The 23037-nt window shown below is 35.7% G+C and overlaps 1 protein-coding gene across 1 annotated transcript; it reads right to left on the bottom strand.

The window, feature by feature from the left end:
• Positions 1–8177: 8177 nt before the first annotated feature.
• eftud2 (elongation factor Tu GTP binding domain containing 2) lies at positions 8178–22699 on the bottom strand. The gene is given in 29 exon segments (XM_051106557.1): positions 8178–8563; positions 8670–8777; positions 10029–10182; positions 10360–10454; positions 10685–10803; positions 13123–13210; positions 13634–13760; positions 14115–14201; positions 14383–14465; positions 14558–14659; positions 14867–15007; positions 15098–15209; positions 15740–15933; positions 17803–17832; positions 17834–17931; positions 18036–18171; positions 18272–18362; positions 18470–18533; positions 18630–18754; positions 18933–19099; positions 19276–19358; positions 19510–19600; positions 19688–19723; positions 20734–20799; positions 20935–21010; positions 21090–21168; positions 21257–21425; positions 21940–22052; positions 22562–22699. Coding segments are annotated over 28 exon segments (2919 nt in total). The 5' UTR covers positions 22042–22052; positions 22562–22699; the 3' UTR covers positions 8178–8467.
• Positions 22700–23037: the final 338 nt, after the last annotated feature.

Here is a 23037-nt window from a genome sequence, read left to right as displayed (position 1 = left end):
TTTCTGACGTTCACAAAAGGCGAAGGATGATTGACTTGCGCGCGAGCACGATGCGCGCGCTCTCATGCATGATTTTCTTTGGACATAAAAGCTGCTGTTCTAACCGAATATTAGGCTATTTTAAGTATTTCGATATCTTAAAACTTATTTTAGATGTAATGTGGATGTCATCCTGACTACCAGCTATGGAGTTTTGTCTATATTATTTATTAGCGATTTATTAGGATATTATTTTTAGCGATTTCTCTGAGACCTATGTTCCCCTGGACCACAAAAACAGTCAATATTTTTTTGAGAATCAAGATTTATGCATCATCTGAAAGCTGAATAAATAAGTTTTACATTGTTGTATGGTTTAGGATAGGACAATATTTGGTCGAGATACAACCATTTGAAAATCTGGAATCTGAGGGTGCAAAAAAATCAAAATATTGAGAAAACCACCTTCAAAGTTGTCCAAATGAAGTTCTTAGCAATACATATTACTAATCAAAAATTAAGTTTTAAGATATATCTATGGTGGGAAATTTACAAAATATCTTAATGGAACATGATCTTTACTTAATATCCTAGTGATTTGTGGCATAAAAGACAATTGCTAATTTTGACCCATACAGTGTATTCTTGGCTATTGCTACAAATATACCTGTGCTACATAAGACATAATCCTGAATGTCCTGTAAAGCACATTCAGGGCTTTTCAGAGATACCAAATGTTGAAGTTTCACCATGATCCTCTCCTTGGTCTTTAAAAATGGCTGACATTAATTTAGTGACCAAATGTAACACCCTCATGAAAATATGATAATATTTCGTAAGGGTTATTTAAATCTGACTAATTGTCATAAATCAGCATCTCAGGAAATTTGTATGGGGTTTCAAATCAAAATCTGACTTTCTGTTACAAAACAGGATATTGATTTCATACCATATCCACTGTAGAGGACACCAGGATGTTTATTACACATTTTGGGACACAACAAGTGAATAGGAAAATAAATTATATATCAATTTTCCTATAAAATATAAGATATTATTATGAAGATCTTGACACTTATTACTCCCATTATTACACTTCTTTTTTCATTACATGTTGTCCCAAAAACACATTACTATGCAAATTAGATACAGTTTATTGATATATTGTATATAATGGGAAAACCCGTTTATGGCCATTTCACACACATTTTGCATAAAGAAAAAAATAGTACATCAAATCGTTCTGTTATATCTTTCATAACTTAGTTGAGAATCATCAAGTTGGGTATAAAAAATAAATTTGATTGGTGATTTGTTTCCCAGTTTTTGGCTTTTCATGTTTATTCTTTTAATTAAAAAAATGCTTCTCTATAGAGGACATAGCATAACATGAATAAAATATTATTTTTCAAAAATGTTATTTTTCAATTTTATGCTCTAAACAATGTGACAACATAAAAAAATACTAAATTCACATTTTTTTTTTTCTGGTAATGAGGATTTGTCAAGAAACAGACCATTTTAATATACTTTTTAATTTCTTTAAAAGGAAAATAAAGCAAAACATGGAACATTGGACTAGCCTTTCACTTTTAAACAGGAAAAAAAAAACAATTGTACAATAGCTTCCTACACTCACATATGTGACCCTGGACCACAAAACCCAAAACCTGGTCTTAAGTAGCATGGGTATATTTGTAGCAAAAGCCAAAAATACATTGTATGGGTTAAAAGATTTTTCTTTTATGGCAAAAATCATAAGGATAGTAAGTAAAGATCATTGTACATTTCCTACAGTAAATATATATATAAACTTTTCTACCGGAAACACATCAAAACTCAATTTTTGATTAGTAATATGCATTGTTAAAAACTTCATTTGGACAACTTTAAAGGTGATTGTCTCAATATTTAGATTTTTTTGCACCCTCAGATTCCAGATTTTCAAATAGTTGTATCTCGGCCAAGTATTGTCCAATCCTAAAAAACCATACATCAATGGAAAGTTTGTTTATTCAGCTTTCAGATGTATATTAATTTTAAAAAATGTTGTGGTCCAGGGTCACATACTTGAAAGCCTGCTGTTTATTAAAGCTGAGGTCTTATTCACATTCCCTTTCAACTTAATTAAGCAAGACTTCTAATACCTGCCCCGCCCTATAGCCTCATTGAAAATTTGAGTTGATTGTTCTTACCCTGAAACCGTGTTCCATCAGTCTAATGTCTGAACGAGCCATTGTAACCTCTCCATCTGCTTTCAACTCTGACATTCAGGCACTCTGACAGGAACTTTGACAGGCTGACTGGTTCAGGTGCTCAGGCTGACATCTTATACAGACAGTGACATTGGAAATGGGGTTTCCTCCTAACCAGAGGCATCTCTCTCTCTTCCCCTGTTTTCTTTGTGTTCTGTCTTTCTCCCTTTCTCACGTGTCAAATGATGGCACTGGTTAGAGTCCAAGAGCATGAAATATTTATGCTTGGTATGGATGGCATGGATCCGATCAAACTGTTCTGATAGTTGTGACTGGGAGGTAGGGTGAAATCAGGCTCCCAAAGTTTGCTCACTCTGGTGGTTTTGTTGTAGAGCAGGGTTTTCGGCATATGGCGCTCAAAAATAGCCTGAAGTGACACAAAGTGCTCCAATACTTCTGTTTGTCAAATCATCTCGGGGTGTCTGCCAGAAAATCCCTGGTGTCCCGCTTAACCCGAATTTCTCGCTCCAACTTGTGGCAAAGGAGAAGAGTAATGAGTAGAAAGGCAACTCCGAGCTGTCGGATCACAATGGTGACAATGTCACATCGAATCAGTCCATTAATCAGTCAGCCAGCATGATTAAACAAATGATCGGACAGCCACAACTCATTAGAAGAAACTTTTTTACCACTGTAAATGCAAAATGCCAGAGTTAAGACCTAGAAGTTTTTTCATTCACATTAAAATTTCATTCAATATCATGATACCATAGTCATCATAACCCATATTTTAACGTTATTACATTTTCTTTTAATACCTAAAACATGTCAGACCTGTTGCTAACAATTCACAAAAATTCACAAAGCATTTCCTTTCCATTGTATTTGGGATCAACTTTCCCTTTTTCCATCCATCTTCTGTTAAACATTACTGTCTCTTACATGAACTGTTACTGGCTAAGAAAAGCTGCTCTGACTTCCCATGCTATTGATGCTTCGAGAGGCTTTTTTTTTTTTTTTGGACAAATTAGCAAACGTAAAGGGCTATTTCAATCAAAAATGATAATTCTGTCATGAATTGCTCACCCTCGTGTTGTTCCAAATCCATAAGACCTTCGTTCCTCTTCAGAACACAAATGAAGTTATTTTTGATAAAATCCGAGAGCTTTCTGACCCTGCATAAACAGCAACACAACTGACATGTTAAAGACCCAGAAAGTAGTAAGAACATCATTAAAATAGTCCATGTGACATCAGTGTTTCAACCATAATTTTATGAAGCTACTAGAAAACAAAAATAACGACTTTATAAATAATGATGTTTGATTTGACAAATAGTTTTTTTCAAAAATGTCACCCTTTTGTACAAAAAATACCAAATTTATACAAAATCTGGATCTAGAATACAAAAAAAAACTATTTTTTGTTTTACTGAGATGATGAAATAAACATGCATAAAATGGTTTCATTTACAATAGTGAAGTGATTACTGCTATTTTACTGCTGTTTTATTTATAAAACAGTAGGCAGTATACAGTGCAGCATGCAGTAAATAATATGTTGCATTGTAAACAAAGCCCATGTGTTGTTTATGTCTCTTATATTCATGTGAGAAACGCTGCCCTCATGTGGTGTCATGACCTGGTTGTTTGGCATTCTTATGACAGAGGATCATGAAGAGGTTATGGTTTGAGTAGAAATATGAAAGAAATAAAAAGAGAAGTTGCAAACTAGCATTTTAGCACTTCTGCAGTAAACACCAAACATCTACTCACTATAAATACGGTCTTGCAAACTGCTGTAACTCAGAATTACAGGGATTTTTTTTCCCAAGAGTTGTTGGAAGATTAAAAGGATGGTTCTCCCAAAAATTTAAATTCTGTCATTAATTACTGGCCCTCATGTCATTCTAAACCCTTGAGACCTTCATTTGTCTTTGGAACACAAATTAAGATATTTTTGATGAAATACAATACTTCCATATACAGCAAGGGTCCTTCCACATTAAAGGCCCAGAAAGGTTGTAAGAACATCAGAAAAATAATCCATGTGACATCATCACGATGAATGCACGTGCTTTCCTCGCATGTAAACAATGCATGCTGCTGACGTAGAACACATTTTACATTTACGTTCAGAGGAAAATGCATGCATTGTGATACTCTCCAAAATGGTGTTAGGCTGATGCAGAGGAAAAGAACTGTTGAATAAAGTAAACAAAAAAGTATTCTCGTAGCTTCATAAAATTATGTTTGAACCACTGATGTCACATGGACTATTTTATGTCCTTACAACTTTTCTGAGTCTTGAACATTAACACAAAGCAACTGAGTCTAGTTGCTTTGCTGTCTATGCAGGGTCAGAAAGCTCTCAGATTTCATTCAGAATATCTTAATCTGTGTTCTGAAGATGAATGAAGGTCTTACGAGTTTGGAATGACATGAGGATGAGTAATTAATGACACAATTTTCATTTTTGGAACAAGATAACGTTGAGTAACCAGTGACGGAATTTTCATTTTTGGATGAAGTGTCCTTATAAGAAGATACTATGTAAGTCTAATACCTAGAAATATTCATTCATGAACATTTGAACCAAAGCCTTGTCTAAGCAGTAGACCGAAACAATACCAGCTGGCCAACAACATGCTCAAAAGAGGTCATTTTTGATTCGTTGGGATAGAGCAGAGGTGACATCTGACTAGCCAATAATTGTACAAGACACAACAGCCAAATGATATTTCATTGGATGGAAGAAAACGTTTGGAGATCAAAGGCAAGTTGCCAGAGATAAATGTGGCTGGCTAGTAAAACATGCTCAAATGCAAAATCATATTATGGTATCAAGGTGAATGTCTCTGAAGTCAATAGCTGGCTTAGAACTTAGAAATAAGCTGAATGCACATCTTGTGGCATTGTGGCGATCATGAAGTGTGTATTACAAGATTTCTGACTCATAATGCGATTGTATTATGACGGTTTTCTAACTCGGAGGCAGAATATGTATGTGGATGCACTGTGACTCTTTGGAGCCCACGGCATCTGGTCTGATGGCAGTGAATGTGAAACACGCCGAAGCACACACTAGCACACACTTTCACACAACCTTTGACCACAATTTGAAAATCTCTGCTAAATATAGAAAAAACACACCAGTAAGCCAAGACCTTGGGAGAAGATTTTCACTCAGAATATTATTTCACCATTCATCCTGCTAGAAAGTGACCCTGGCATTCAATCCTTCCTCCCCTTTCTCTCATTATCTTTTTCCCTTGACAGGCAGGTTAGATTTTTAATAATGAGACCATCTCAGAGATTGGAGCTCCCTGACAATCTTAGCTACCGAAGTACCTTCCACAGGAGCATTATGTATTTCTGTGTGGTGAGATTAAAGGAATAGTTCACCCAAAAAAGAAAATTCTGTCATTAATTACTCACTTGTGTCGTTCCAAACCCGTAAGACTTTCATTCCTCTTCAGAACATAAATGAAGTTATTTTTGATAAAATCCGATTTCTGACCCTGCATAGACAGCAACACAACTGACATGTTCAAGACCCAGAAAGGTAGTAAGAACATCATTAAAATAGTCAAGACATTTTCGGAAAATAAATTAAGATATTTTTGATGAAAATCGAGAGCTTTCTGACCCTGACAACAACACAACTACCACGTTCAAGGCCCAGAAAGATTGTAAGGACATTAATGGTTCAACTCGTGAACGTGCAGTGGAGACTGACACAGACGAGAAAAAAATTGTTTAATGAAGTTGTTATTTTTGTTTTCTTTGTGCACAAAAAGTATTCTTGTAGCTTCATAACATCATGGTTGAACCACCAATGTCAAATGGACTATTTTTACAGTGTCCTTACTACCTTTCTGGGCCTTGAACATGTCAGCTGCGTTGCTGATGATTAAACAAAGGTCTTACAGGTTTGAAATAACATGAGGGTGAGTAATTAATGACAGAATTTTCATTTTTGGGTCAACTATCCCTTTAAGAAAAACTTGCTTAAAAAGGAGACACTGTTTTCGAACACGTTTCTGGCAACTATAAGGCTTTAAGTGTTGACAGATATATTGTATTATGCAAGTAGTATGTGCTGTGCATGAGAACACCACTTAAAAATCCTGTCATTCATGCTGCCACAACCATCTCAAATATTTACATAACACACACAAACACACATATCATTCATGCAGGGAATCAGCGATGTAGTCCAAACTGATTATTCATCACCATTTTACCCACAAACACATGCGCACAAACACCATCTCTGAATTAAAATGATGATTCCCTCTGACACACACACAAACTACAGTCAGACTTTGATTAGATAAATGACATAAAATACAATCAATGTCATTAAAGTTAAGAATTACCCTGCTGAAACAAACAATATTTGATCACAAAATTTGAAATGGTTTTACTGGTTATAATAGGACCCTGTTGGTCTCTACTGGTAATTGGTCACCTTCTATTGGTGGCTTGTTAAAACCAATAAATCCTAACGGAATATGTCCCAAAACACACTACAGAACCCTGGTGAAAAAAACAGCATATGCTGGTAGGTATATTTTGATGCTGGTTTATGCTGGTCCTTGACCAGCAACATGACCAGCTAAAACCAGCATAAACCAGCAAAGGACCAGCTTAAACCAGCATATGCTGTTTTTTTCACCAGGGAAAACCATTTTTGTATGGTTTTAATGGTTAAAAGTTTGGTTGGAATGTGTGTAATGGTATTTGTAGTGGAAACCATTCCAATTTTCTGTGATGTTTTTTTTTTTTTTAGCAGGGTATATAAACATATTTTGTGTGATTAACTTACTTTTAACCTTAGAAGGTTAGTCCACCCAAAAATTAAAGTCATTAATTACTCACCTTCATGTTGTTCGAAACCTGTAAGACTTTCGTTCATCTTCAAAACACAAACGTGAGCGTTTTGACCCTGCATGGACAGAACACAACTGACATGTTTAAGGCCCAGAAAAGAAGGCTCAAAGAAAACAAAAATAACAACTTTATTTAACAATCTTTGATGCAAATTCACAAGAGTACTATTGAGTGTGATGCTGCTGACGGAGGAGTCGTTATTTTTGTTTTCTTTGCAAAGGTCTTAGAAGTTCTGACGACATGAGGGTAATTAATGACAGAATTTTCATTTTTGGGTTTACTAACCTATTAATATTTTTACAATTACAATTATTCTAATAATTATTCTAGTATTATGCATATATAATAGCTGAATTTATAAAAACGGTTCAAAAGTTTACATCCCCTTGATTCTTAATACTGTGTTCTTATCTTAATGTGAATGTTCCATAGCAGTGTTTTTTTGTTTAGTGATAGTTGTTGATGAATCCCTTGTTTGTCCTGAACAGTTAAACTCCCCGCTGTTCTTCAGAAAAATCCTTCAGGTCCCACAAACTTTCCAACAATGACTGTATGATTTTGACAACTGAGGGACTCATATGCAACTATTACAGAAGGTTCAAATGCTCACTGATGCTCCAGAAGGAAACAATGCATTAGGAACCGGTGTGTGTATATTTATATATGTATATACATACATACATACACACACACACACACACACACACACATATACGCACACACATTTATTTATCCATTTTAAAGAAAAGGGCACAGCAACAAAAACAAAGTGACATTCACTTAAATGTCAGACTTATGTCTGTTGAACAGCCTTCACTCATGTCAACCCTCCTTAGTTCTAGTCTATTGGACGGATCTGTTTTTACCTGCACGTATGCAGATGCATGTCTCCTGCCCTTTGCATGTACTTCAGTTTCATTCTGTATTCAGTAAATGTTCTCAAAGTTTTCACTGCGCTGAATATTCCCTTCCAAACTTTCATACCGCATATCAAAACCACCTCTTCCTTCACATCAAAGAGTCCTCAAGTCTTGAGAAGTACAATGGCTATTTATCACCTTCAGGAATATTATAAAGAATACATTCAAAATGACCTCAAACACAGATCCACAGGCCAAATCCTTTTAATCACACTTACACAAATGATGTAAGATTTAAAAGAGATTTCAGACACATTTCAAAAAGACCTGCCTGTCATTCACATCATCTTATACTACAAAAAACTTGTCAAATATAAAAATAAACAAAGAACACAATTATAAGGGAGCTGCTGGAGGTCACGGGTTATGTGCTGATGTTTCTAGCAGTTTATATAGAAAAAGAGACGTATTTGTAGTAGAGGGCAAGTCTGGTGAAGCTGAAGGGGAATGCTGGAATGAGTTGAGTTCATTTGTCGCATCACATCGGGTAGTTGAGCACCACATCTTGTTTGGCCAGCTCCAACAACATAGGGTCATCGAAGAACTTGCTGATACTGACGTCCTCGCTCAAGCCCTGGAGGAAGAGAGAGATGATGATGATGATGATGTATGATGATATATGATGCATATTCAAACTAAACAAGTTGATTGACACTTCAGAGACATCAAATGTGTCTTACTTTGCGCCTGCGGGTTTTGATCATGAACTCTCTGGCCAGATGAGGGGCCGGCTGAGGCTCTAAAGGACGAATCACAATGCTCTTATCCAGAGGATCACCAGGAACAATCTAGAGTGAGGGGCAGAGACAATAATTATTCAGGACAGTGGCGAAAATCTAATACCATGTGACACAAACATACACACATGCGCACACACAGAAACAGTGTTAAAGGCAAGGGAGTCTAAGATAAGCTGCTGCTGACTCAATTTTCTGCTACTCAACATCAAAACACATCAGAACAAATCCACTCACACACTTACACACACGGTTGAATCTTACATGTCACATTTTCCCCAAAATTAAAAAGACAGTGTTTAATTAAATTTTTATTTAATTAAAAATTGTATTAAATGGAATATTTTTTTTTTAATTTAAAAGAGACCGTTTTTAATTAATACCTCTTGCATTTTTTCCCAATACTCTTAAAAGTGATTTGTATTAGATTCTCTTGATATAAAATACTGTAATATAATAATGATTCTTTAAAATATAAATCAGCATACATTAAAGTACAACAAATACTGGTGTGTCTAAACATGTACTTCATATTCTGACTTTTAAAAAGGATCACTTCAGCCTTTTTTGTCATTTTCTATTATTAATGTTAAATGTTAAATCTCAGTTTCTTAGAGTAAAGATACTGTAATAAAATATTTTTGTTTCAATAATTTATAAATTATTTTAGTAATAAGAGCAATTATAGAAATAATTTACAAATTAAAACAATTATTATAACATTATATAAGGAATTAATTAACAATTATTAAGCTTTAATTCAAACAAAATATCCAAAAGTAAATCTCATTTTTTCAAAAAAAAAAAAAAAAAAAAAAAAAAAAAAAAAAAAAGAAAAGAAAAAGCAATTCCAGATTGCAAAATAAAATTATAATTAGAAATCATATTTTTCTCAAACAAATTGACGAATATATGTGACCCTGGACCACAAAACCAGTGTTTAGTAGCACGGGTATATTTGCAGCAATGGCCAAAAATATATTGTATGGCTCAAAATTATTGATTTTTCTTTTACACCAAAAATCATTAAAATATTAAGTAAAGATCATGTTCCATGAATGCATGTTGTAAATTTCCTACTGTAAATATATCAAAATTTCATTTTTGATTAGTAATATGCACTGCTAAGAATTTCATTTTTTTGGTCCAGGGTCACATATGATAATTTCATTGTAGGGTGAAATGTGACCTGGTGTTTTTTTGTCAGGTTTTGTTAGGTTCACATACACATAATGCACTGATTCAAATACACACATACACCAGAAGAAACAAGAAAAAAACAAAATGTGTCTGCGTTTGTACCTGCCAGTGGTGGAACACACTGAGCGCGAAGGCTTGGCCCTGCGTGTGTGTGCGGAGATCAGTTTCAAAGCCAAACGAGTCAATAGCTGGAATGAAAGCCTTGATGGTGTAGAGAGGAGAGCCAGGGATTGGCGCATCCTGCGTCACATGACCTCTACGGGACACAGAGACAAGAGATCAGTCAGAGGCTCGTTCTAAAAGGAGACTGTCTTTATTAGAGACTTGCTGACTTTTGCTGCCTTGAGCAACAATCTGCTTAATGTGAGTGTGTGTATGTGTGTTAACAGATGAGGAGTCAGCAGTGTCCTCATTCTGTTTGTGTGTATCGTACCTCCTGCGTGCCAACACAGTGTACACAGCAGAAACGCAGTCAGCAGGGGCCTGAACCTCCACAAAGTAATAGGGCTCCATCAACCTAGGCGTGGCCTACAGAAATCAACCAATCACAAAGCGAGGGGAAAAAAAGAGAGGGCGAGCAAGTGAGAAACCAATTACGTTAATCAACTTAATCTACTGAACTGAGTTAATGGATCACGTAATTGAATGAAGCAGTCTAATAAGACTAATGGAAACAATGATTAGGCTGAGAAAGGAAACAGAGGAAGATGGGGGAAAGAAGAGAGGTGGATAAATAGAACTATTGAAGGATAGATTACCATCAGGAAGGCAGAGTAGACGACTCTGCGAGCTGTAGGGATGACCTGTCCTCCTCCTCTATGCAGTGGCTCCTGTGCGATCACTGCGTCTAGGATCTTAAACTTCACGTTGCGGATTGCTGAATGCAAGGAATGACAAGGAGATAGATTTGCTATTTAGTACAAACAGAAAATCCAAACTATACCCATTTACAAAGAGGTTGTTCACATATGAAAAAGGGTCAAAAAGAGGGTGGAAAAATGGCAGTAAAAAAATATGAGGTGAAAAACAAAATTTAAAGGAGAAGTCCACTTCCAGAACAAAATGATGTTCATGTCTTTCTTTCTTCAGTCAAAGAAATTATGTTTTTTGAAGAAAACATTTTAGGATTTTTTTCCCATATAGTGGACTTCTATGGTGACCCCAGTTTAAACGTGGCTTCAAACGATCTCAAATGTGGTTGCAAATGATCCCAGTTGAGGAAGAAGGGTCTTATCTAGCGAAATGATTTGTTATTTTCATAATAATCATGCAATTTATATACTTTTTGATGTCAAATGCTCGTCTTGTCTTACTCTGCTTGGACTGTTTTTTTCCGGTTCATGACAGTTAGGGTATGTCGAAATTCCTATTTCATGTTCTCCCTCAACATCGAAATCATCCTATATCACTATTTTACCGTTTTTGTTAAGGGTGTTTGATCTTCTTTACATGTTCACTTTGCAAAAACTGTGTCGGTACTTCTGCAGCGATGTAGGATGATTTTGAAATGATTTTTAATATTGAGGGAGAAAATACGATTGGAGTTTTTTCAAAAAACCCTAACTGTCTTGAACCATAATAAAGAGTTCAGGGAGAGCAAGACAGGATGAGCGTTTGAGATTAAAACGTATTTAAATGATATTTTCTTAAATAAAAATAACCAATCGTTTCAGTAGAAAAGACCCTTCTTCCTCGGCTGGGATCGTTTACAACCGTATTTTGGATCGTTTGGAGCCGCATTTAAACTACATTTTGGAAGTTCAAAATCGGGGCACCATATCAGTCCATTATATGGAGAAATGTTTTTTTTCAAAAAAACAATTTCTTTGCAACTGAAGACAGACAGACATGAACATCTTGGATGACAAGGGGGTGAGTACATTATCTGTAAATTGTTTGTTCTGGAAGTGGACTTCTCCTTTAATGTTACAAAAGTGCAAGTGTAAATTTTGAGATCAATGACACCAGGGTCAGAAATTCACTTTTCCATTAAGGGGCAATATTTACCCCCTGGAACAGATTTCCAGGGGCATTTTTTTTTTTACATTTCTGAGGGCAATTTTTATAAATCACCTTATTATAAAAACCATATGTTGTCTTTAGCGTCTAAAACTTACCCATGTACCCAATTACTTAAAATCAATATTTTAAACTATCGTCAATAACAATAGACTGTTTAAAATTGTATCTAAATTATCCATGTAAAAAAGGAGCTAATATTATGACAAAAAATATTATTGTAGATTATTGCTCTTTACATTGAAATAATGATTATTAATATCAGTATAGAAAACAATACAAAACGTTTTGGGCATGTCTAGTGCAAGTTATGCAAAAACTCCTGTTGTAATCACTAAAAACTATGAAATTAATCTTTCATTATATTGTATCTGCACAGTGTTGTTTACAAAGAGGGAATCTGTGAACGTACGCGCTCAACAGCTCCAGCGTTTTCAGCGCCGACTAATCTAATTGCCTCTGATTGGCCAATGCATTTCTAAGTTCAACAGAAACGTGTTTGATTGATTATAAAGCTCAATGGCGCACAAAACAGTGCATAAAAGCAATCTAATGCAGCGTGAACGAATTGTAATGTAATTCTGCAAATAGACATTTTTATTAATTCTCACATTTAATTTGAATCACGACAACCGTAATATGTTGTTTAATTGTGCTGGGGCATTTTTTTGGCATTTTTAATAAAAAACAGTGTTACTCAATTATTAGTGTTTTTAAAGATTAACTTTACATGAGCGTTCAATGACAGCAAAGGCAAACTAATACATACAATATCCAGTACTGGCTGATATATATCAAATATCAACTAATACCAATATAATTTAATTTCCCAATTTAAATAAGTATATGAAGAGTTCAGATGCAAAACCAGCTAAAAGCCATCTCGGTCAAAAATTAGAGAATGCTCCAACACATAGTCCATCAAATACTTTTACTTCTAACTCGCTAAATTCCAGCCTCAGCCCAATCAGAAGTACCAGTGCTTACACAGAAACCTATACAAAGTAGCCAGAAAGAAATGCTAAGGCTTTTGCATCTGAACTCTTCATATTTACCATCATTTACCTCTTTATATTTTTCATTATATCGTGCTTTTTAGACTCTTCTGCATTAATAATCATTGAAACCTCATTTCATGTAATGTAATGTCTTATTAAAATGTATTTCAATCTCTTACGTTCATCACATAAAGGACCCTCGCGTGTCCCCCACTGGAAGCCTTGTACAATGCTGTCCTTCACTGAGCCGAGAAGAGCTTTGTCTACCTACAACACACAAAGAAAAGAAAACAGATTATTTATCGAGTCATTTAGCTGTCAACAAGTTAAGTACCCCAGTGCACAACCTCTCACAAAAACAGACAGACCGTGGCACATGCAATCATGTGCCACGTCAATTTTTTTTTTTTTTTCCCCACACCTCTGACTGCCTGGCAAAACACACACCAAACAATGACACACCAACACATGCATGCCAGAAGATTTTAACACACACATCTACATTTAAATGGTTAAAGGCACTATTTTCAAATTTACCTCAATACAATCAGAGGAGAGCAGAAGTCACACATATTCTAGATTTTATTAATTTGCTACTCAATTACAGCTGAACTGAATTGATTACAATGATTTAATGAATAAAAATGAACCTTGCAGAGCATGATTAATGTCAGCTGATATGTAAATTACCTCAGAGGGCAAAGTGTCGTCTACTAAAATGTTGGGCCCAGTTGTGTCAGGTCCAAAAGCCCAAATGGAACGAGCTGCTAGCAAATCCCAGTCATACTTTGTCTGGAAAAATTCTCCCAACTTTTTTCTACAGAGAGGAAAAGAGATACATTTATTGGTTTTAAATTAGTTCATTAACAGGTGAAACAGCAGATCTTGTCGGTTGAACTGCACCACACAGACTACCACTTGGCTGGTAAAATATTTTAATGTTTTTGAGAAGTCTCTTATGCTCACAAAGGCTGCATGTATTTGATCAAAAATACAGTTAAACAGTAATACTACATAGAACATACAATACTACTAGAACATTTTTGTGTTGATTTGGTGCTCAAGAAACATTGTTGAAAACATTTATGCATCTTAATATTAATATTAAGAAAGACACCTTTGTGTTACATATAACCTGTAAGTTCTCTACAGTTCTGATGTGTTATTTCACCTGTTCCATGTGATCTGCACCACCTCGTTCTCAATGTCTTCAGCTAGTCCCTTCTCCAATGGCTCAGCAATCATAGTAATCTTATTCCTGCCAATCACACACACACACAAAGAGTTACAAATCACACATACATATACAAACAGTGACACATGTCATGACTGATCCTGTCAAGACTTTTACAAGTCACATTTAAAAAAAAAAAAAAAAAACAAAATCACAACTGGAGTTCTAAATGCTGGTGGTGAGATACAGGAAGTTTGTTCCTTACTTTTTATTGGGCGTTTCAGCAAAACACTTGAGGGAGGACGTCTCTACCACAGTCTCACAGAAGGTCACCACTGGATCAGCTACCTATTGTGAGCGATCAAACAGAAAAATCATGTTAAAACAATAAACACAGGCATAAATGTAAGACAGAAATTAGTATGACAGCAAAAAAGCACCTTGATATCGATCTCAGAGTACATCTTCCGCAGGTCGTGCATTACACAGTCCAGGTACAGCTCACCTGTACCAAGAATCACATGTTCACCTGACTCCTCCACCTAAACACACACAAGCACAGATTAATCAAAAATCAAATGCCAGTTAATTGACTGCAATACATCAGTTAGGAAACACTATAAAAACTCTTTTCATAAAGTGATTGTCACTGCAAATATGTGATATCTGGTTTGGTTCAGAGGCTTAAAACATGAAAGAAATCTGGTTTTCAAACAATATAGATTGCATGGGTTGTTCCTGAGTCTTACCTTTGTTGTAAGTGATGGATAACTCTTGTTAACTTTTCTGAGTCCATCCAACATCTTAGGCAGTTCTGAGGGATTGACCGGCTCCACAGCGATTTTTATCACTGACGCTGTGTTAAACTTCAATGGCCTGAAGATCTGTGCCTATTCACATCAATACAAAGCACATTCAACTTTCAAAGTCTCACAAATGAACATGGCTTTGTTTCAAATAGATATCTCTCTCTTTCCTACCTCTTCATTTCCACGGGGCTCTGTGATTGTGGCCGTTTTAACAATAGGCTGGTCGCACCCTTCAATCAACACCCAGTTACCAGCAGGGACTCGATTCACTTCAATCTGATACCTTGTACAGACACAGTAAACATAACATTTACAAACACTACAGTGAAGGATTTATGATTTACTTGGAAACAAATTTTTTACAAAGAAATGACAAAAATGCACTGAATAAGTCTGAAATTTTGAAGCAGAAAGACTAAAAAAATGCTCTTCAATAATCTGTTTTATTTGTAATTTGTGGGCCTCAAGATGGCTTAAATTGATTTACAATAAAACAAAAGCATTAGGATAAAAAAATTAGGGTCTTGAAAAACCCTACTTTTTAAAGTGTGACTCCTAGAACCAAAAAATAATAAAATCATACAAATGCATGGCCATTTTTATAATAAATATTTTTTTTTGCTACTTATGCCAAGCTCTAACATTTTTATGGAGTATAATCTGAATACAAAATATTTTAAAGATTCTTTTCCTTAAATCCTGAACAGTTAGACATGGGGCCTTCAAATATTAATGTGAAAAATGGGGGACCATGGACTAATAATGCTAGCAGGAAAAAAAAGACCAATCAGAAAGACAGAGTGTGACCGTCACCTAGCAACAGAAATCCACAGGCGTCCGACAGTGCAAATCTGTGAGTCCTCCTCATCCTCCAGGCTGTAGTTCTCTCCCAGAACCTTCACCGGCTGTCCCGCCTGCAGGGTTCCGCTCAGAACTCGACCAAATGCGTGGAACTGCACGCCGTCATCTGTGCTGTACATCTTAGTGGTGTGGCACATCAGTGGACCCTAGGAAAAAGAAGAGTTCATGTCATTGAAATATTTGAACTTTTAGGCTTGTTAGAGGTGGATACATTTTCATTTGGTAAGACAACATGCGCATCACTTACATTTACTGGATAAATTCTAAAACGCCCATCAAAAAAACTCATGCGACTTTGCCTAAAGTCATGTGATGTAATAAATCACTCAGAGAAGAAAAGAAAACATTTTGCTTTGGTCATGCTGAAATGCAGAAGCCAAATTCGGTCATCAAAATGACTGGCTACTCACAAAACTGTCGCTCCCAGACATAAAGCCACGGCATTTTGTCTGTATGCTGTAAACGGCAAGTTGTTTATTATTATTTATCTAATAAAATAACTTCAGTGGCTAGGGGTGTAACAATGCACCCCGAGGAAGTTGAAAAAAAAAAAAAAAAAAAAAATTTTCACTAAAAATGTGATGATTCAAGTCAGTTGAGATATTAAATGAATCACAATATAGTTGGGGGTGAGGGGTTTATATGCAGTTTTGGGGAAAGTTACTTAGTTACTTTTTATGGAAAGTAATGCTTTACATTACTTTTGTGTTACTTTCTGTCACCAGAGCTGGGCTTGCTTATTTATTTTAAATAACAAAAAACGCAAAAGTTATACTCTTTAGGCAATTGTAAAAACTCTTTCACCTTCACCTCAGGCTGAAGCAAGTGCTTCTGATCTATACCTCACTCCCAGTTTCTCTTTACATGGGACAGGAAAGGGATTAGTGAATAAATGGTAAAAAAAACAAAACAAAAAAGAAAAAACAAAGTAACTTACATTACTTATCTGAAAAAGTAACGCATTACTTTACTAGTTATTTGAAAAAAGTGATCTTGCGAGTGAATTATGTAACTCGCATTACTTGTACTGCGTTACACCCAACATTGTTTATATGAATGTATTTCTGAGGGGAACTGTCTTCAGAAAAGTTTAGATAGCATTTTCTTTTCATCTTGCCTTTGTATAATGCATATTGAAGTAATGTTTATATGCGCAGTGCTGCTTTGTTTACAACAGTAACCAAAGAAACACTGTAACGCTGCTGTTCCATAAGCGCCACCTGCTGTCAGAGAATGAATTTGCACTCTGATTCAGCTTCGCCTGCTGTTTTGTAGTTTTATGTAGCATGACTTCAAAGCTAAAGTCAGACCGTTCTGCTTTTGCTTTTAATTGTAAAACTATACAATCCAATTTACATCAAAAACTGCTAATGCTGCATGTATGCAGCATCTTTGTTTGGGTCGTGATTAAAATACAGTGGCTACCTCTAATTTTCAACAGAAAGCAGAGGCAAAGCTTTTTAGTATTTATATATTTGGTATTTGTTTTAGCATTTCAATTTAGTGTTGTTATTTTACATACAGTAGTCAACATTTGAAGTGGATCAAAAAAAGTTCAAAGCTGTCCTAAGACAAGTACAGGTATTATTTTGGTTTTAGGACAACTGTGATTAAAGGTTTTGATCCACTTCAAATGCTGACTACTATATTTCATTTTCACAAAGAAATGTGCACCATTTTTGTAAAAAAAAAACAAAAACATATCGTGAATCGTATCGCTTGTGAGTTTAGTGAATCGTTACATCCCTAACAGTGGCCTCCCCAAAGGCACCGACTTCCATTTCCATTAATTATTTTGCACCAATTTATATTTACATATACACTACTGTTCAAAATTTGGGGAGTCAGTAAGATCTCCTTCTGGTAAATAAATAAATAATACTATTAAATCAATACATTTTTTAAAAAAACCCAAACCTTTCAAAGCTTTGTATAATGGAGATGGAAACTCATACAAGCTGAATGTCACTGAACATCACAGCACTGAAATCACTTTCTGCAGATCCCACACTTACATCAGGGTCACACTCAGACATTGTCTCCCCCGAGGTCTGAGTCTAGTCCACCCGTGTAGCTGTGCTCTATCTTGGCTCTGGCACCCCCCTGCGGAGATGGTATGTGTTGTACGCACATGTCCACAAAGCCTGTTGAAATGGCACATATTATAAGACTAAATTAGCCTCACACATGTGCAAGAAGTATAATACATTATAATAACATAGCACAAAAAAAAAAAAAGGACACTCGCCTGTAAACTCTCCAAAGAAACGGTTACAGACAAGGCGCAGCAGAGGTCTGATGTTGAGCTTCAACTCCTCTTTAGTCAGATGAATGCCGAGCTCATCCAAGACACGGGGCAGAGACGTATCCACATCACCCACCACCTACAGACACACCACAGTTAAACAGCCCGGACATCAGTGTGTGTCTGCCTAAACGTGCATACATTTTACCCAATAAAAGGAACATGAGTGTATTTCTCACCTGTGAAAGAATCTTGTACAGTGGCTCCAATACGAACTCAACAAAGCTGCGCTGAGAGTTGCTGTTGGGGGCTTTCTTTGTGAATTTCCTCCTGACAGGCACAGAATGTGACCAATCACAATCAAAAACCAAAAAACACGCTGCCATTCTGCAAAATGTCTGTGAAATAAAATTAGCTTGACTATTAGTTATTCTCACGTTTTGGGGTTGAAGTAAATGTCTCCCCACAGTCTTTTAGCAAACTCCATGTAGTTGATGTCACCTGAAAAACAATTGAGAGTAAATCAAAGTTGATTTTTACTCAGACAGAAGTATTTAGGATGCATTTGAATGATATTTTTGTGTGTGCATGTCTCACCATAGGTGTCTGAATAGATTTTGGCAAAGGAGCCGAGAGTGAAGCAGATGCTGTATTGTGAGGAAGCGAAACACACGTTTCCCAAGAGGGGAGACACAATCAGAGACTCATCGGTGGAGTATGTGCTGCCAGAGGAGGAAAAAAGGAGAGACTCAGACCAAACCATTTGTTACAAACAATTACACTCATGAAGTAAATAAATATCAATAAGCTAAAATATGAGCAAGTGAAAGACAAACAGGAGTTTGTCTCACTAGCATGTTGTATCTACCAAAACTTCTTCCTTTAAACACTATGGGGTACCTCAGCAAGCCGTTGACCTCATCCACAATGTGGCGCAGTTTGTAGTAGGCATCAGTAGGAGGAAGCTTGAGCTCCACAATCAGACGATCCACTTTATTAATACAGATAGTGATGGCCAGCTTCTCCTGCACTGCATGCTTGATCAGTCGCTCGGTGTTTAGCATCACCTGAACACATTCAAAAGTTTGAGTTACGTAACAGCAAATTTAATTTGACAATTACCAAATAAGCTTACAAAGAGAGATTTACTCAAACAGTGTATTATGATGACAACAACATAATAATAGCTGTCCTGGAGCAAAAAGCCTGACATTAGCAGTAGGCTGTGTATGTGTGAACTCACCCCCTCAGCAGCGTCGATAAAAAGCACAATGCCGTCAGACAGTCTGACTGCTGATGTCACCTCATCAGAGAAATTCACATGACCTGAGGACAAGTTCAAGAGATAAATCTCCCACTTTTGCACAGAAATGAGCTAATATATTGACATATAATGACATTTTAAACAGATATGTCAGCTACTTTTTAATGTGTGAAAAGATGAGCAAAGGGAAGAAGAAAAGAGGGCAGGAAGTACCTGGCGTGTCCATGATGTTGAAGAGGTAGGATTTGCCCCGAGAGTCAGGCAGCACCATGGTTACTGGTGTACTCTTGATGCCAACTCCTCTCTGCGAGTAAACACAAGAACTTACATGAAATAAATGCACTGAATGCACATGCTTGCTTGTGATCAGACAATTCAGGTCATTTCTTACCTCCTGCTCTGTGAAGAGGATATCTGTGTATCGCAACTGTGAAAAAGAAAAATCAATATTGTTAACGTAGAGCTAAACAAACATGGAATGTCATTAGTTGAACAAAACAGCTCAGTCTGCATATGAAAGCTGGAGTGGTATTTCATACCTATACATACATATTTTAAATATGCACACATATAAGAAAAAAAAAAAACTAATTTTATATATACTGCTCTTTGGGTTTAGGATTAGTAAAAAAATTTTAAAGAAGTTACTTGTGCTCATCAAGGCTGCATTTATTAATCAAAAAACTGTAGTATTGTGAAATATGACTGCAATTTAAAGTAACAGTTTTAAAATTTAATATACTTTAAAATATATTTATTCCTGTGATGCAAAGCTGAATTTCCATCAGCCACTGCTGCTGGCTTCAGATTCACATGATCCTTCAGAAATCATTCTAATACGATGATTTATTATCAATGTCAGAAAAAACTGTGTTTTTGTTGAAAAAAAAAAAAAAAAAAAGAAAAAAAAAAGAAAAAAGAACAGCATTTATTTAAAATGTAGAAGCCTTTATAACAGTATACACTACTGTTCAAAAGTGAGTATATTTTTTCATTTCTTTTTTAAAAGAAATTTAAAATATTAATATTCAACATTATATTTAGCAAGAATGTGTTAAATTGATAAAAAGTGAAAGACATACATTGTTAAAAAAGATTTCTATTATTTAACTTTTTATTCATCAAAGAATCCTGAAAAAAAGCATCACATGTTCCAAAAAGTATTAAGCAACAAGACTGCTATATAATCAATCCGTATATCTGTAGGATATTCTGTAGGATCGTGTTACACTGAAGACTGGAGTATATTAAAATAGAAAACAGTTATTTTAAATAGTAATAATATTTCACAATATTACTGTTTTAATGTATTTTTGAACAAATAAATGCAGCCTTGATGAACGTAAGAGTCTTCTTTAAAAACATTTAAAATCTTACTGATCCCTAACTAAACTAAATGTTAATATTCATATTCTGAATATATATTTATATACTTACATCCATGTCATCTCTCTTGCGGATTTCAGGATGTGTCTGTTCAATGAGGCAATCTACAAAGCATGTCTGTGAGGACGAATAAATGTATTTTAGTTTCAAAAATCAATGACATTTAACTGCATAGCACAGAAAACAACCATGACACATCTTCATTTATTAGACCAAACTGAAAAACTGAACAAGCATGACAGTGTCTTTTACCTTGCCGTGGTGTAAGTGTCCACACAAGGTGACATTTCTGATCAATTCAGAGCTGTCCATCAAATCAGCAAGGAACCTGCAGACATACATGCATGTAATAATATGCCATTCAAACAAGCAGGGTAAAGAAAGAAACAACACAACAGTGAACTCACTCCATGTCATAGACTGTGGCTGGAAGCTCTTGCTCCATCAGAGTAAACCGCTTCATCTTCACAGGTTTTATGATGGGCTCTGAGGGAGAAATAAAATGAGATAAATTTGATTTAGCACTGGGTGTGTATGTAGTGAATAACTTGTATTCAACCAGCATGTCTGTTACCTGTCAATGGTTGTGTATCTTCTTCTTGGACGATAGTTTCCACCTCAGGACCATAAACTTCCTCAGCTGTGGGATAATACTTTTTATCCTCATGCAGAACCACCTCCATACCACCCCCCTCCTCCTCATCAGCATCAGCCTGGTCTTCATCATCCTCCTCCTCATCAGCCTGTAATAAAAAAACTGCACTCATATCCCATTCCTATACAGTATGTGACCCAGGACCACAAAACCAGTCACAAGGGTCAACTTTTTGGCCAAGATACAACTATTTGAAAATCTGGAATCTGAGGGTTCCAAAAAATCAAAACACTGAGAAAATCACCATTAAAGTTGTCCAAATGAAGATCTTAGCAATGCATATTACTAATCAAAAATTACGTTTTGATATATTTACGGTAAGAAATTTACATATCTTCATGGAACATGATCTTTACTTAACATCCTAATGATTTTTGGCATAAAGAAAAATCTGTAATTTTGACCCATACAATGTATCGTTGGCTATTGCTACAAATATACCTGTGATACTTATGACTGGTTTTGTAGTTCAGGGTCACATATATGCTGCGACTTGCACAAAAACATATTTTTTGGGCAGTTTCAAGGTGCTTTTTGTAATTTACATGTTTCTACTGCAACAGACACAAACAAACAGAGGTCATAAAACATATCATACGCACCTCATCAGCCTCTCGGTCATCTGCATCTACTTCCTCATCTTCATCAGAGTCCAGCTCTGGTCCAATATAGTTTCCGAACTCATCATAAAGATCCGTCTCCATGCTGACGAGCTCTGATGAGACAAAACAGATTGGAATGACATTTTCCCTACTAGAGAAAAGTATTTAGCATGCATGGGATTTAGTTCAGTGCAGATCATGAAGAATGTACAGAGTTGACTACTTCGAAAAAGTTGAAGTACAACATAGTTTTACTTTCATTCTCATGATTCATGTTGTTTCATATGATGATGTTACTGTTAACGTAAACGTTTACAATCATTGCGTACAATGCTGTCTATGTAGGCAGCTCTATTCATTTATCTTTAGGAGCCCAGTAAACACTGCTAATATTACACACGCAGAATATGCATATGCAAGATGATAAAACAACTTACTAATTTACTGACAATAACAGTACATCTAAATCTTATGAATTTAGAAAAGCCTCAAATAACGCTAAGACATCTAAACGCGCAACAAACGTACAACAGAATATGAACGAATGAATGAAATAATGGCTCATGTAAATAATCTTTCATTTCTATCGCATGTAAATGCACTTTGTATAATAGTGGTATACCTGTATGCGCGACTCTTTACGCTGAGGTGATATTTATTGTTGTTTCAAAGTTATTTCTCGTAATGTTTCCAAACCATGCACCGCGAGGTCCTCACTCAGAGCAACGTATGGCGTACGTTGGTGACGTCATCACCAGTCGCCAAGCACATTGCCCGTTTAAAAAACAAACCCAGGGTACAAAAGGATGTTGTATAAGTTCTTAAAAACTCTGAAACTGCTTCAAATGTATATATTTATTTTAGCATTACGTTCGCTGTTGTTACATGGTCCCGTGAAATATAAAAATGAATAAGACCATTCAGTGTTTACTATTCGTAATGTAATGTGGTGCAAATTTTTACTTCCTGGCTTCAGAAGTTCTCATTCTCATTATTATTATTAAGCAATATGATTAATACATTTAAGTTAATTTAACCGCATTATATTTTTGGTTAAACTCTATTTACATGTTTGCAAATATACTAATAGCAACCCAA

This window comes from Labeo rohita, chromosome 3 (genome assembly GCF_022985175.1).
Source record: "Labeo rohita strain BAU-BD-2019 chromosome 3, IGBB_LRoh.1.0, whole genome shotgun sequence".
Classification (NCBI taxonomy): domain Eukaryota; kingdom Metazoa; phylum Chordata; class Actinopteri; order Cypriniformes; family Cyprinidae; genus Labeo; species Labeo rohita.
Note: the sequence above shows the minus strand (reverse complement) of the source record. Positions and strands in the feature narration are given on the sequence as shown.